At 56.8% G+C, this 12,029-nt stretch overlaps 2 protein-coding genes across 2 annotated transcripts; both read right to left on the bottom strand.

Annotated features, from left to right (window-relative positions):
• Positions 1 to 613: 613 nt before the first annotated feature.
• Positions 614 to 2,152, bottom strand: LOC114810287 (testis-expressed protein 54-like). Its single transcript, XM_029061492.2, has 2 exons — positions 2,044 to 2,152; positions 614 to 840 (listed from the first exon to the last, which is right to left on the bottom strand). Exons 1-2 carry the CDS (start codon positions 2,117 to 2,119, stop codon positions 692 to 694), a joined length of 225 nt encoding a protein of 74 aa, XP_028917325.1. The 5' UTR covers positions 2,120 to 2,152; the 3' UTR covers positions 614 to 691.
• Positions 2,153 to 2,338: 186 nt separating this feature from the next.
• On the bottom strand, positions 2,339 to 12,008 carry WDR74 (WD repeat domain 74). The gene is made up of 11 exons (XM_029059334.2): positions 11,883 to 12,008; positions 9,472 to 9,578; positions 9,239 to 9,360; positions 7,177 to 7,240; positions 4,382 to 4,528; positions 4,132 to 4,233; positions 3,934 to 4,034; positions 3,776 to 3,831; positions 3,524 to 3,669; positions 2,757 to 2,813; positions 2,339 to 2,580 (listed from the first exon to the last, which is right to left on the bottom strand). Exons 1-11 carry the CDS (start codon positions 11,941 to 11,943, stop codon positions 2,401 to 2,403), a joined length of 1,143 nt encoding a protein of 380 aa, XP_028915167.1. The 5' UTR covers positions 11,944 to 12,008; the 3' UTR covers positions 2,339 to 2,400.
• Positions 12,009 to 12,029: the final 21 nt, after the last annotated feature.

The following is a 12,029-nucleotide window of genomic DNA, read 5'->3' as shown; positions in this document are numbered from 1 at the left end:
ACCTCCGACTCCCCAGCTCGAGCCTTGACTCCATGCCATCTGAGAAACGGCGTGGCTCGGTGGAAAGAGCCCGGGCTGGGGAGTCGGAGGTCGCGGGTTCGAATCCCCGCTCGGCCACTTAACAATGTTGATATTTGTGAAGCGCTTACTATGTGCCCAGCACTGTTCTAAGCGCTGGGGTAGACATAGGGGAATCAGGTTGTCCCACGTGGGGCTCACAGTCTTCATCCCCATTTTACAGATGAGGGAACTGAGGCGCAGAGAAGTGAAGTGACTTGCCCACAGTCACACAGCCGACAAGTGGCAGAGCTGGGATTCGAACTCATGAGCCCTGACTCCAAAGCTGGGTGACTTCGGGCGAGCCACTTCACTTCTCTGGCCCTCAGTTCCCTCATCTGGAAAATGGGGATGAAGACCGTGAGCCCCACGGGGGGGCAACCCCGATTCCCTTGTGTCTCCCCCAGCGCTCAGAACAGTGCTCGGCACATAGTAAGCGCTTAACAAATACCAACATTATCTATTGAGCGCCGACCGCTCGGTTAGACGCCCCCCCGAGACACGGACACAGACACGCACGCTCTCCCCGCCGCGTCCTCACAGGATCAGACAGGGCTCCCCTCCCGGAGGTCGGGACTCCATTTATTCTTCCGACGAGAGGTCGGGACTCCATTTATTCTTCCGACGCGCGGGGTCAGGTCGAAGGAGGGAGCGAGTTGCGCGGGGAATCCTTGCAGTTGAAGATGGACACCCGCCGCCAGATGACGGTGATCTTCAGGCTGTCCCGCGCCTTGCCGGTCCTGCGGCCCTGTTCGGCCTCCTGCTCATGGCTGCCGTCGGCCTCTGTGGGGACCAGGGGCCCGGTCAAGGCCGGGGGCTCCCGACCGCCGTAACGCCCGAGCCCCGCCGCCGCAGCTTCCGTGACCACGGCCCGCGTTAACTGCGTGGCGGGCGCCGGGGTCGGACGCGGTCCCTGTCCCGCGTGGGGCTTACCGACTCCGTCCCCGTTTTACGGATGAGGTGCCCGAGGCTCGGGGAAGCGAGGCGACTGGCCCGAGGTCACGGCGGGAGCCGGGCGGCGGAGCCAGGATCAGAACCCGGGGCCCCCGTCGATTAACGCTGGCATTCGGTAAGCACTTCGTGGCTCAGTGCCAAGAGCCTGGGGTCGGGAGGCAGAGGTCACGGGTTCGAATCCCGGCTCTGCCACTTGGCGGCTGTGGGCCAGTCACTTCGCTGAGCCTCAGTTCCCTCATCCGGCAAATGGGGATGAAGACGGTGAGCCCCACGTGGGACCAGCTGATGACCCCGTATCCCCCCCCCGGCGCTTAGAACGGTGCTCTGCACAGAGTAAGCGCTGAACAAATACCAACATTATTATTACTACGTGCCGAGCAGGGGAGATACAGGGTCATCAGGTGGTCCCCCGCGGGGGCTCAAGGTCTTAATCCCCATTTTCCAGGGGAGGGAACCGAGGCACCGAGAGGTGAAGCGACTTGCCCCGGGTCACCCAGCCGACGACGGGCGGCGGAGCCGGGATCAGAACCCACGACCTCCGACTCCTAAGCCCGGGCCGTTTCCCCCGAGCCACGCCGCTTCTCGTAGGGAGGCCTACAGACTCCCAGGCCCGGGGTCCGTCTGCCACGCCACGCTGCTTTTTGGGGCCTGCCCCGCTCCTCCCCGGCACCCCCGCGAGTCCCGCTTTTTCCTTCGTGGCATTCTCTAAGCGCTCCTTCTGTGTCAAACACCGTTCTGAGCGCCGGGGCGGGCACGGGCTAATCAGGTTGGACACGGTCCCTGGCCCGCACGGGGCTCACAGTCCTAAGCAGGAGGGAGAAGAGGTATTTAATTCCCATCGAGGAAACGGAGGCACAGAGAAGTCGCGAGTCCCCCAAGGTCACCCGGCGAGCGACGGGCAGAGTGGGGATTAGAACCCGGGGCCTCTGCCGGGCCCGTGCTCTTCGCCCCAGGCCGCGCCGCTTCCCCCAAAGCGGGGCGGCCCCAGCCCCGCGCCCGGAGGCCTCGCTTCCCTTCCCCCGCCCCCCACACCTTCTTGCAACTGTGCCGGCTCTGCCGCCTGGGGCTCCTGGGGCCGCTCCGGGATCGTGGATTTACAGCAACCCATGGCCCACCGAGGGCCGACTCAGGGCGGCGGCCCGCCCCCGCCCGCCCGCCCCCTTTGTGACATCAGAGCCGCCGACCTCCTCCATCCCCCCCAATCCCAGCCGGGACCCCCCGACTCTCCCCACGGCCCCCCGGGAGTCCCCGGCACCCGCCCCGGGCCTCGCGGCCGCTTGAGGAGACCCCCGGCGGCGCCGCCTTACCCCACAGGAAGCCGGGGAGGTGGGGGGAGGTCGGAATCGATTTATTTACAAGAGGGAAAGGAGCGCGCGGGAGGCCCGGGGATCAGGGGTCCGGCGACCGCGGCCCCTTCCGGTCCCGCTTGGGTCGGGCCGCCGCCGCCGCCGCCGCCTCGGGCCGGGGCCTCTTCCGCCGGTCCCGCGGGGCCACCGTCTCCAGCGCGGCCCACAGCTCGTCCGCCTCGGTCTCCTCCGGGGGAGCCGGGGCCGGCTCCGGGGGCTCATCCTGAGGGTAGGTGAAGGGGCAGAGGAGTGAAACGGGTGTCGCTTCACTCTCGCCTGGAGACGTCTCCTTTTCGGCCTCATCCTTCCCCACTTTCCCCTCCCTCCCTCCCTCTTCTGTTCTATCCTCCCCCTCGGACGAAGGATCCCCAAGGATCTTTCCCTTTCCAGGCTTCTCACCTCCCAGTTGTCCCTGCCTGACAGGAGCAGGCAGTTGAGACGAGACTTGAGGTATACCTGAGGGAGAAGAGAAGAAATCGGTGGCGGCTGAATTTTTGGAGACGGAGGCAAAGTGGGGGGCGGGAGCAAGAGGAAAAGAGGAAACGGGGAAAGGACGGCAAGAGGGAGGGGGGGTGGGAAGAGTTCAGTGCTCAGAGCCTGAGTGCGAAACGGGGGAGCTTCGTCGGGGAGGCGCCCTCCCCTAAGCCTAGGAGGCCCAGGGATAACGATATCATTTAATAACAACAATAATCACGATATCTGTTACGGACTACGTGCCGGGCACCGTTCTGAGCGCTGAGGTATAACAAGGTGATTGCGTTGGATATAGTTGCTATCCCAAACTGGGCTCACAGTCTTAATCCCTACTTTTTTTTACAGACGAGGTCCAGAGAAGTAAAGCGACCCGCCCAAGGTCGCGCAGCAGGCCCGTGACGGCGCTGGGATTAGAACCCGGGTCCTTCCGGCTCCCGGGCCCACGGTTTAACCCCCAGGCCGCGCTGTTCTCCCTTCTGCGTCATCTGTGTACTTGGATCTGTGACCTTTGGACATTTGACATTTGCCTTTGGGGATATTTGGGGGGATCCTTCCGACTCTCGGGCCCGGGCCCTACCCACTAGGCCACGCTGCTTCTCTGACGATTTAACGAATAGATTCCCGGGCGCGGGCAAAAAGGTCCTAGAGGAGGCCGGGGCCGAAGAGAGAGGACAGCCGGTCTCGCCGCTCACCTTATGCTCCAGGCCGCGGGGATCCCGGAGCCGATGCACCCTGAGAACACGGTCGAGGCCGCAGGAGGCCAGGAGAGGCCGGGTGGGGTGGCACTGCAGCCCCCGCACGCTGCCCGCTAGCCCTTTCAGGCAGCACACCAGTCGCCCTGGAGGAAACGGTGAAGGGGGGATGAACCGAGAAGGGGGCGCGGGGCCTCTCCGGAGGCCCACCCCCGGCGCGGTCGGCAGGGCCCCTCCCTCCTCCCGACTCACCTTGCCGCAGGTCGATCTCCGCCAGCTGCCCGTGCGTGTTCCCTACGACCACCGAGCTGGGGGAAGGGACGCCAGGGGTCGGACGAGCCACGGTGAGGTTTCCGCTCCCGGCCTCCCGGCCTCCCGCCCTCCTCCCCTCCCCGGCCGGCATCACTCACGTGCCCCCCGGAACGAGGGTCAGTGCCGTCAGGGGATATTCCCCGTAGGAGGCCTCCAGGACCGGCCGGCGCGTGGGGGAGCTGGGATCGTACACCCGCACCTGAGGAGAAACCGGCAGTCGCTCGAGAGACCGGGCCCGTCCCCACCGTGGCCGCCCCCGGGTCCCGCCGGGTCCCCTCCCGAGACCGCCGGCTCACCTGATGGTACCCCGTGCAGGTCACGAGTCTCTGGGACCCCGGGAGGAACTGAATGTCCTGGTCCCAGATGGGGACCCTCAGATCCAGCCAGTCGTTACGGACCTGGCGGGGCGGGGGGAGGGAGAGCGTCGGCAGGGTGCCGGTCGGCCCCTCTCCCTCCCCCGGGGTCTCCGGTCGGCGCCGTGACCCCCGATGCCCCGAGGAAGCCCGGGCCGGGCCTCGGACCATCTCTCGTGCCCCCGTCACTCACGTTCTTGGCTCGGAAGACGGGTTCCTGGGAGCCCTGCAGGTCCCACACCTTCAGAGCGTTCTCCTTGCCACCGGTGGCCACCAGGTGCGGCCGCTCGGGGTCCTGGCGCATCCGGCACACCTTCGGGCCCACCTGGACCTCCGCCCGCTGCGGGGGAAGAGCCGAGATGGGGTCGTGGGCCAGTAGAGAAGGGGCCGGGCTGTCGACCCATCGATCAGTGGCACTTATTGAGCGCTTGCTGTTTGCAGAGCACCGTATTAAGCGCTTGGGAGGGGACAACGGAGTCGGAAGACACGTTCCCTGCTCGCAACAAGCTTCCGGTCTTGATGGGAGGCAAGACATATGTAACTTAAAGATACGGACATAAATGCCTTGAATTCCTCAACTCCAACTCTCTCCTGGATCCCCTCCAATCTGGCTTCCATCCCCTCCACTCCACCGAAGCTGCCCTCTCAAAGGTCACCCATGACGACCTCCTTGCCAAATCCAACAGCTCCTACTCTATCCTCATCCTCCTCGACCTCTCAGCTGCCTTTAACACTGTTGACCATCCCCTTCTTCTCCACACTTTATCTCACCTTGGCTTCACGGGTTCCGTCCTCTCCCGGTTCTCCTCTTATCTTTCTGGCCGTTCATTCTCGATCTCCTCTTCCCCCTTCCATCCTCTAACTTTAGGGGTTCCTCAAGGGTCAGTTCTTGGCCCTCTTCTGTTCTCCATTTACACTCACTCCCTCGGTGAACTCATCCGCTCTCACGGCTTTGACTACCATCTCTACGCAGATGACACGCAGATCTACATCTCCGCCCCTGTCCTCTCCCCCTCCCTTCGGGCTCGCATCTCCTCCCGCCTCCGGGACGTCTCCACCTGGATGTCGGCCCGCCACCTAAAACTCAACATGAGCAAGACCGAGCTCCTCATCTTCCCTCCCAAACCCGGTCCTCTCCCAGACTTCCCCATCACTGTGGACGGCACGACCATCCTTCCCGTCTCACAGGCCCGTAACCTCGGTGTCATCCTTGACTCCGCTCTCTCATTCACCCCACACATCCAATCTGCCACCAATGCCTGCCGGTCTCGCCTTCACAACATCGCCAAGATCCGCCCTTTCCTCTCCATCCAAACGGTACGTACTGGTACAGGCTCTCATAATATCCCGACTGGATTATTGTGTCAGCGTCCTCTCTGATCTCCCATCCTCCTGTCTCTTCCCGCTCCAGTCTATACTTCACTCCGCTGCCCAGATTGTCTTCCTACAGAAACGCTCTGAGCATGTCACTCCCCTCCTCAAAAACCTCCAGTGGTTGCCTCTCAACCTTCGCATGAAGCAAAAACCCCTCACTCTTGGCTTCCAAGCTGTCCATCCCCTTGCCCCCGCCTACTTCACCTCCCTCCTCTCCTTCTCCAGCCCAGCCCGCACACTCCACACCTCTGCTCCTGCTCACCTCCTCATTGGGCCTCGTTCTCGCCTGTCCCGCCGTCGACCCCTGGCCCACGTCCTTCCTCTGTCCCGGAATGCCCTCCCTCCTCATCTTCGCCAAACTAGCTCTCTTTCCCCCCCTTCAAAGCCCTACTGAGAGCTCACCTCCTCCAGGAGGCCTTCCCAGACTGAGCTCTCCCTTTCCCTCCACCCCTCCTCACCGCCCCTACTCCCTCCCTCTGCTCTACCCCCTTCCCCTCCCCACAGCACTTGTGTATATTTGTATATATTAATTACTCTATTTTATTCATGATGTGTCTGTATCTATGATTCTATTTATCTTGACGATATTGATGCCTGACGACTTGTTTTGTCTGTCTCCCCCTTATAGACTACTGTGAGACCGTTGTTTGGGCAGGGACTGTGTTGTCGAATTGTACATTCCAAGCGCTTAGTACAGTGCTCTGCATACAGTGAGTGCTCATAAATACGACTGAATGAATGAAATGCTATGGAGCAAATATCAAATGTCCAAAGGTCACAGATCCAAGTACACAGATGACACAGAAGGGAGAACAGCGTGGCCTAGAGGTTAAACCTTGGGCCTGGGAGTCTGAAGGCCCTGGGTTCTAATCCCGGCTCCGCCACGTGTCTGCTGAGTGATCTCGGGCAAGTCACTTCACTTCTCTGGGCCCATTACCTCATAATAATAATAATAGTAATAAATAATAATAATAATGTTGGTATTTGTTAAGCGCTTACTATGTGCACAGCACTGTTCTAAGTGTTGGGGTAGATACAGGGTAATCGGGTTGTCCCACATGGGGCTCACAGTCTTCATCCCCATTTGACAGATGAGGTCACTGAGGCACAGAGAAGTTAAGTGACTTGCCCTCAGTCACACAGCTGACAAGGGGCAGAGCCGGGATTCAAACCCATGACCTCTGACTCCCAAGCCCGGGCTCTTTCCACTGAGCCACGCCGCTTCTCTACCTCTAGATACTTCTTTACCTCATCTGTAAAATGGGGATTAACACCACAATCCCTATGTGGGACAGGGACTGTTTCTAACCTGATTAGTCTGTATCTACCCCAGCGCTCAGTAAAGTGCCTGGCATATAGTAACTGCTTAAAAAGTACTATTCAAAAAAAAAAAAAAAGAGCAAGCCGGGGAAAAGAGGGCTTAATCGGGGAAGGCTCCTTGGAGGAGATGTGTCCCGCCCAGTCTTCCACCAGAGTTTCTCCGGGGGACGACACACCCAAACCCTCTGCCCAGAGCCCAGGACGGTGGTCCCGAGCACCCTGAGCGTTCAACGCGTACGCTTCCCCTCGCCGGCCCCCGACCGGGCCCAGTTCCGAGGACGGTGGGAGCCTCACGTGTTCAGAGGTATCCTCGGGCCAGACGCGGATAATCCCAGACTCTACGCAGGTGACCAGGCAACTGCAAAGAAAATGCGGAGAAAAATTTTAGGAAAAGAGCAGCCCCCTTTCTCCCCATCCTAGGCCGGTTTACTCCGAGGTGGAGGAAGACGGTAAACTGGTTGGGTTTATTCCACTTTCCCATTTCCCAAAGAGAACTCCTGCTTGGCTTTTTTTTTTTTTTAATGGTATTTCTTAAGCGCTTACTATGGGTCAAGCACCGTTCTAGGCGCTGAGGTAGATACAAGTCAATCGGACAGAGTCCCTGTCCCACGTGACCTAGTAGGAGGGAGAATCCCCATTCTACAGTGAAAGAAACCAAGGCCCAGAGAAGTGACGTGACTGACCCAAGAACACAGAGCGGGCAAGTGGCAGAGGCAGGATTAGAACCCAGGTCCTCTGACGGCCAGGGCTACCTGGGCTCTTTCCACTGAGCCTCTGCTCCCCCTCTCTTCCTGCTAACAGTGGAGAAGAGCCCGGGCCTGGGAGGCAGAAGGACCTGGGTTCTAGTCTCAGCTCTGCCACTCATCTGCTGCGTGACCGTGGGCAAGTCGCTTCTCCTTGAATCTATTTATTGCCATTGTTCTTGGCCGCCCGTCTCCCCCGATTAGACTGTAGCCCGTCAAAGGGCAGGGACTGTCTCTGTTACCAATTTGTACATTCCAAGCACTTAGTACAGTGCTCCGCACATAGTAAGCGCTCAATAAATACTATTGAATGAATGAATGGGCCTCTGTTCCCTCATCCACTAAAAATGGGGATTCAGACTGTGAACCTCCTGTGGGACACGGACTGTGTCCAACCTGATTAGCTTCTATCTACCCCAGCGCTTAGTACAGTGCCTGGCCCGTTGCAAATGCTTCACAAATACCAGTTGTTGTTTTTAAAGAACAAAGTAAAACTCTTTATCCTGCTCCAACTATTTCTAAATAATCTGTTTCAGCCGTCCCAGATAGCAGACAGAGCAGTTCAACAAAAGTAACGATTTTACAAGCTAGGTGATTTGGGGGAAATCACTTCACCTCGCTGGGCCTCAGGTACCTCATCTGTAAAATGGGGATTACGACTGTTGAGTCCCACGGGGGACAGGGATATTCTCCGATCCAATTTGCTCGTATCTACCCCTGCGCTCAGTACAGTGCCTGGACGTAGTAAGCACTTAAATACCAAAATTATTATTAACATCAAAATTATTATCATTATTGAACTCTCCCAAGTCCCGAGTACTACTGCTTGGCCTGTCTTCTCCCCTGTCGTTCTGCCATTTTTGCCTGCTCCCCCCCGGCCCAAGTGGCCACAGTTTTGGTACATTTTGTCACCTCCCTAAGTTACTCTGAGGGAAACAGCGATCGAAAAGACAGAGGAAGCAGCAGCAGCCAGCTGCTTCGTGTCCCCCAAACCTCGTTCAACTCTTCCAACTCTTCCCCTCCGACGGTATCAGGCCGTGAGAAGTAGCAGGGGCTAGGGGAAAGAGCACAGGCCTGGGAGACAGAGGACCTGGGTTCTAATCCAAGGCTCGGCCGCTTTCCTGTCGTGAGACCTAGGTCGAGTCACTTAACTTCTCCATTCCTCCATTTCCTCATCTGCAAAATGGGGATTAAATCCTACTCCCTCGGAACTCGACTGTAAGCACCGTGTGGGCCAGAGGCTGTGACCAACAAGATTGATTTATTTCCAGTGAGAAGCAACGTGGCTCAGTGGCTAGAGCCCGGGCTTGGGAGTCAGAGGTGATGGGTTCTAACCCCGGCTCCGCCGCTCGTCAGCTGTGTGACTTTGAGCAAGTCACTTAATTTCTCTGGGCCTCAGTTCCCTCATCTGGAAAATGGAGATGAAGACTGTGAGCCCCACGTGGGACAACCTGATCACCTTGTATTCCCCCCCCCCAGTGCTTAGCACAGTGCTTGGCACACAGTAAGCGTTTAACAAATACCATCATTTTTTTTCCCACCCTAACATCTACTAAGCACTTAACAAATGTCATTAAAAAAATGGGCGCCTAGACCCAGAATTGGAGTCTTACCCATCGTGTCGTGCCAGCCCTCGGAAGACCCCTTCTCCGCCGGGACACCGTCTCCCACTTGTGAACGTTCCTTTCTCGGTGCTGAACCGTTTGACCTCTCCATTTGCACAACCCACCAGGATCTACGGAAAGGGACGGGGAAGGGCCACGGCCACGAACGCCAACAACCGGCAGCCCTGACGCCTGGCTTCCCTCCCCACCCCACCCACCCCCATTTCCTTGCCCCATCTCACCTGGCTCTCGGTCTCGTCCCCCCAGGCCAAGACCGTGACCTCCTCCTCCCGCCGCAGCCGACCGGACTCCGTGAAGTTGGTGGCCTGTTTTCTCTGCAGATTCACCCCTGGGGGGGACGAGAGAAAGAAGCAGACGGTGACGATGGCTGCTTCGTCGCGGGCAGGGTACGTTTCGGCTAAGTCCGTTACATCGGACTCTTCCTAGCGCTTAGCGCAGTGCTCTACACACGGTGGGTGCCCAATAAACACCGTTGATCGACTGAATGGCTTTCAGGATCCAGCTCCGCAGCCCAAGATGACCTGACTTTCTCCCTTTATTCATCCACCCCCGCCCCCCGTCCCAGCCCCACAGCCCTTCCGTACGAATCTGTAATTAATTTATTTCACTCAATCCTATTTATTGAACGCTTACTGCGTGCAAAGCACTGCACTAACTGCTTGGGGGTGTGCAATGTAATAAAGACACATCCCCTGCCCACAACAAGCTTACAGTCTAGAGGAGACGGGCGTTAATATAATTAAATAAATCACAGATATGTGCACGTGCTATAGGACTGCAGGGGAGGGTATTGATTTATATTAACATCTGTCTTCCCGGCTAGACTGTAAGCTCGTTGTGGACAGGGAACGTGTCTGTTTATTTCTGTATTCGAATCACCCAAGCGCTTAGCGTGGTCATAGGTTCGAATCCTGGCTCTGCCGCTTGTCAGCTGTGTGACTGTGGGCAAGTCACTTCACTTCTCTGTGCCTCAGTTACCTCAGCTGTAAAATGGGGATTAAAACTGTGAGCCTCACGTGGGACAACCTGATTACCCTGTATATCCCAGCGCTTAGAACAGTGCTCTGCACATAGTGAGCGCTTAACAAATACCAATATTATTATTATTAGCACAGTGCTCTGTACTCCGTGTAGGAGAGGCAGCAAAGCCCAGTGGCAAGAGCATAGGCTTGGGAGTCGGAGGATGTGGGTTCTAATCCCGGCTCCGCCTGTTGTCTATGTGACCCGGGGCAAGTCACTTCACTTCTCTGTGCCTCAGTTACCTCGTCTGTAAAATGGGGAGGAAGACTGTTAACCCTATTTGGGACAGGGACTGTATCCAACCTGATGACCTTGTATCTACCCCAGCACTTAGAAAAGCGCTTGGCACATAGCAAAGTTCTTAAGAAATGTCATGATGATAATAATAGTAGCTATTATTATTATTAAGCGCTCAATAAATGAGCAGCAGCGTGGGGTAGTGGATAGAGCCCGGGCTTGGGAGTCAGAGGACGTGAGTTCTAATTCCGCCTCGGCCACTTGTCAGCTGTGTGACTGTGGGCAAGTCACTTCACTTCTCTGGGCCTCAGTGACCTCATCTGTCAAATGGCGATGAAGACTGTGAGCCTCACGTGGGACAACCTAATGCCCCTGTATCTCTCCCACCGCTTAGAACAGTGCTCTGCACATCGTAAGCGCTTAACAAATACCAACATTATTATTATTATTACAGCCTGATAACCCTGTATCATACCACCAGCGCTTAGAACAGTGTTCTGCACATAGTAAGCGCTTAACAAATGCCAACATTATAATTATTATTACAGCCTAATGACCCTGTATCATACCACCAGCGCTTAGAACAGTGTTCTGCACATAGTAAGCGCTTAACATGTACGAACATTATAATTATTATTACAGCCTGATGACCCTGTATCATACCACCAGCGCTTAGAACAGTGCTCTGCACATAGTAAGCGCTTAACAAGTACCAACATTATAATTATCATTACAGCCTGATGACCCTGTATCATACCACCAGCGCTTAGAACAGTGTTCTGCACATAGTAAGCGCTTAACATGTACGAACATTATAATTATTATTACAGCCTGATGACCCTGTATCATACCACCAGCGCTTAGAACAGTGCTCTGCACATAGTAAGCGCTTAACAAGTACCAACATTATAATTATCATTACAGCCTGATGACCCTGTATCATACCACCAGCGCTTAGAACAGTGTTCTGCACATAGTAAGCGCTTAACATGTACGAACATTATAATTATTATTATTACAGCCTGATGACCCTGTATCATACCACCAGCGCTTAGAACAGTGCTCTGCACATAGTAAGCGCTTAACAAGTACCAACATTATAATTATCATTACAGCCTGATGACCCTGTATCATACCACCAGCGCTTAGAACAGTGCTCTGCACATAGTAAGCGCTTCACAAATACCAACATTATTATGATTATAACAGCCTGATGACCCTATATCTCCCCCAGCGCTTAGGACAGTGCTCGGCACCTAGTGAGCGCTTAACAAATAGCAACATCATCTTTGTGATAATTGGGATTACAGAGGCGTCCGTCCGTCCGTCCGCCCGTCCGCCTCCCTCTGTCCCTCCCTCTGTCCCCCGGAGTCACCCTTGAGGATGCCGGTCTCCGTCCCCAGCCACACGTGGTTCCAGCGCGCCGAGGCCGCCATGACAGCGGAGTCGGGGCTCAACAGCTTCCGCTTCGGTCGGGGCTCAACAACTTCCGCTTCCGGTCAGGACCCAAGCGCTTCCGGTC

Source organism: Ornithorhynchus anatinus, chromosome 3, assembly GCF_004115215.2.
Source record: "Ornithorhynchus anatinus isolate Pmale09 chromosome 3, mOrnAna1.pri.v4, whole genome shotgun sequence".
Classification (NCBI taxonomy): domain Eukaryota; kingdom Metazoa; phylum Chordata; class Mammalia; order Monotremata; family Ornithorhynchidae; genus Ornithorhynchus; species Ornithorhynchus anatinus.
Note: the sequence above shows the minus strand (reverse complement) of the source record. Positions and strands in the feature narration are given on the sequence as shown.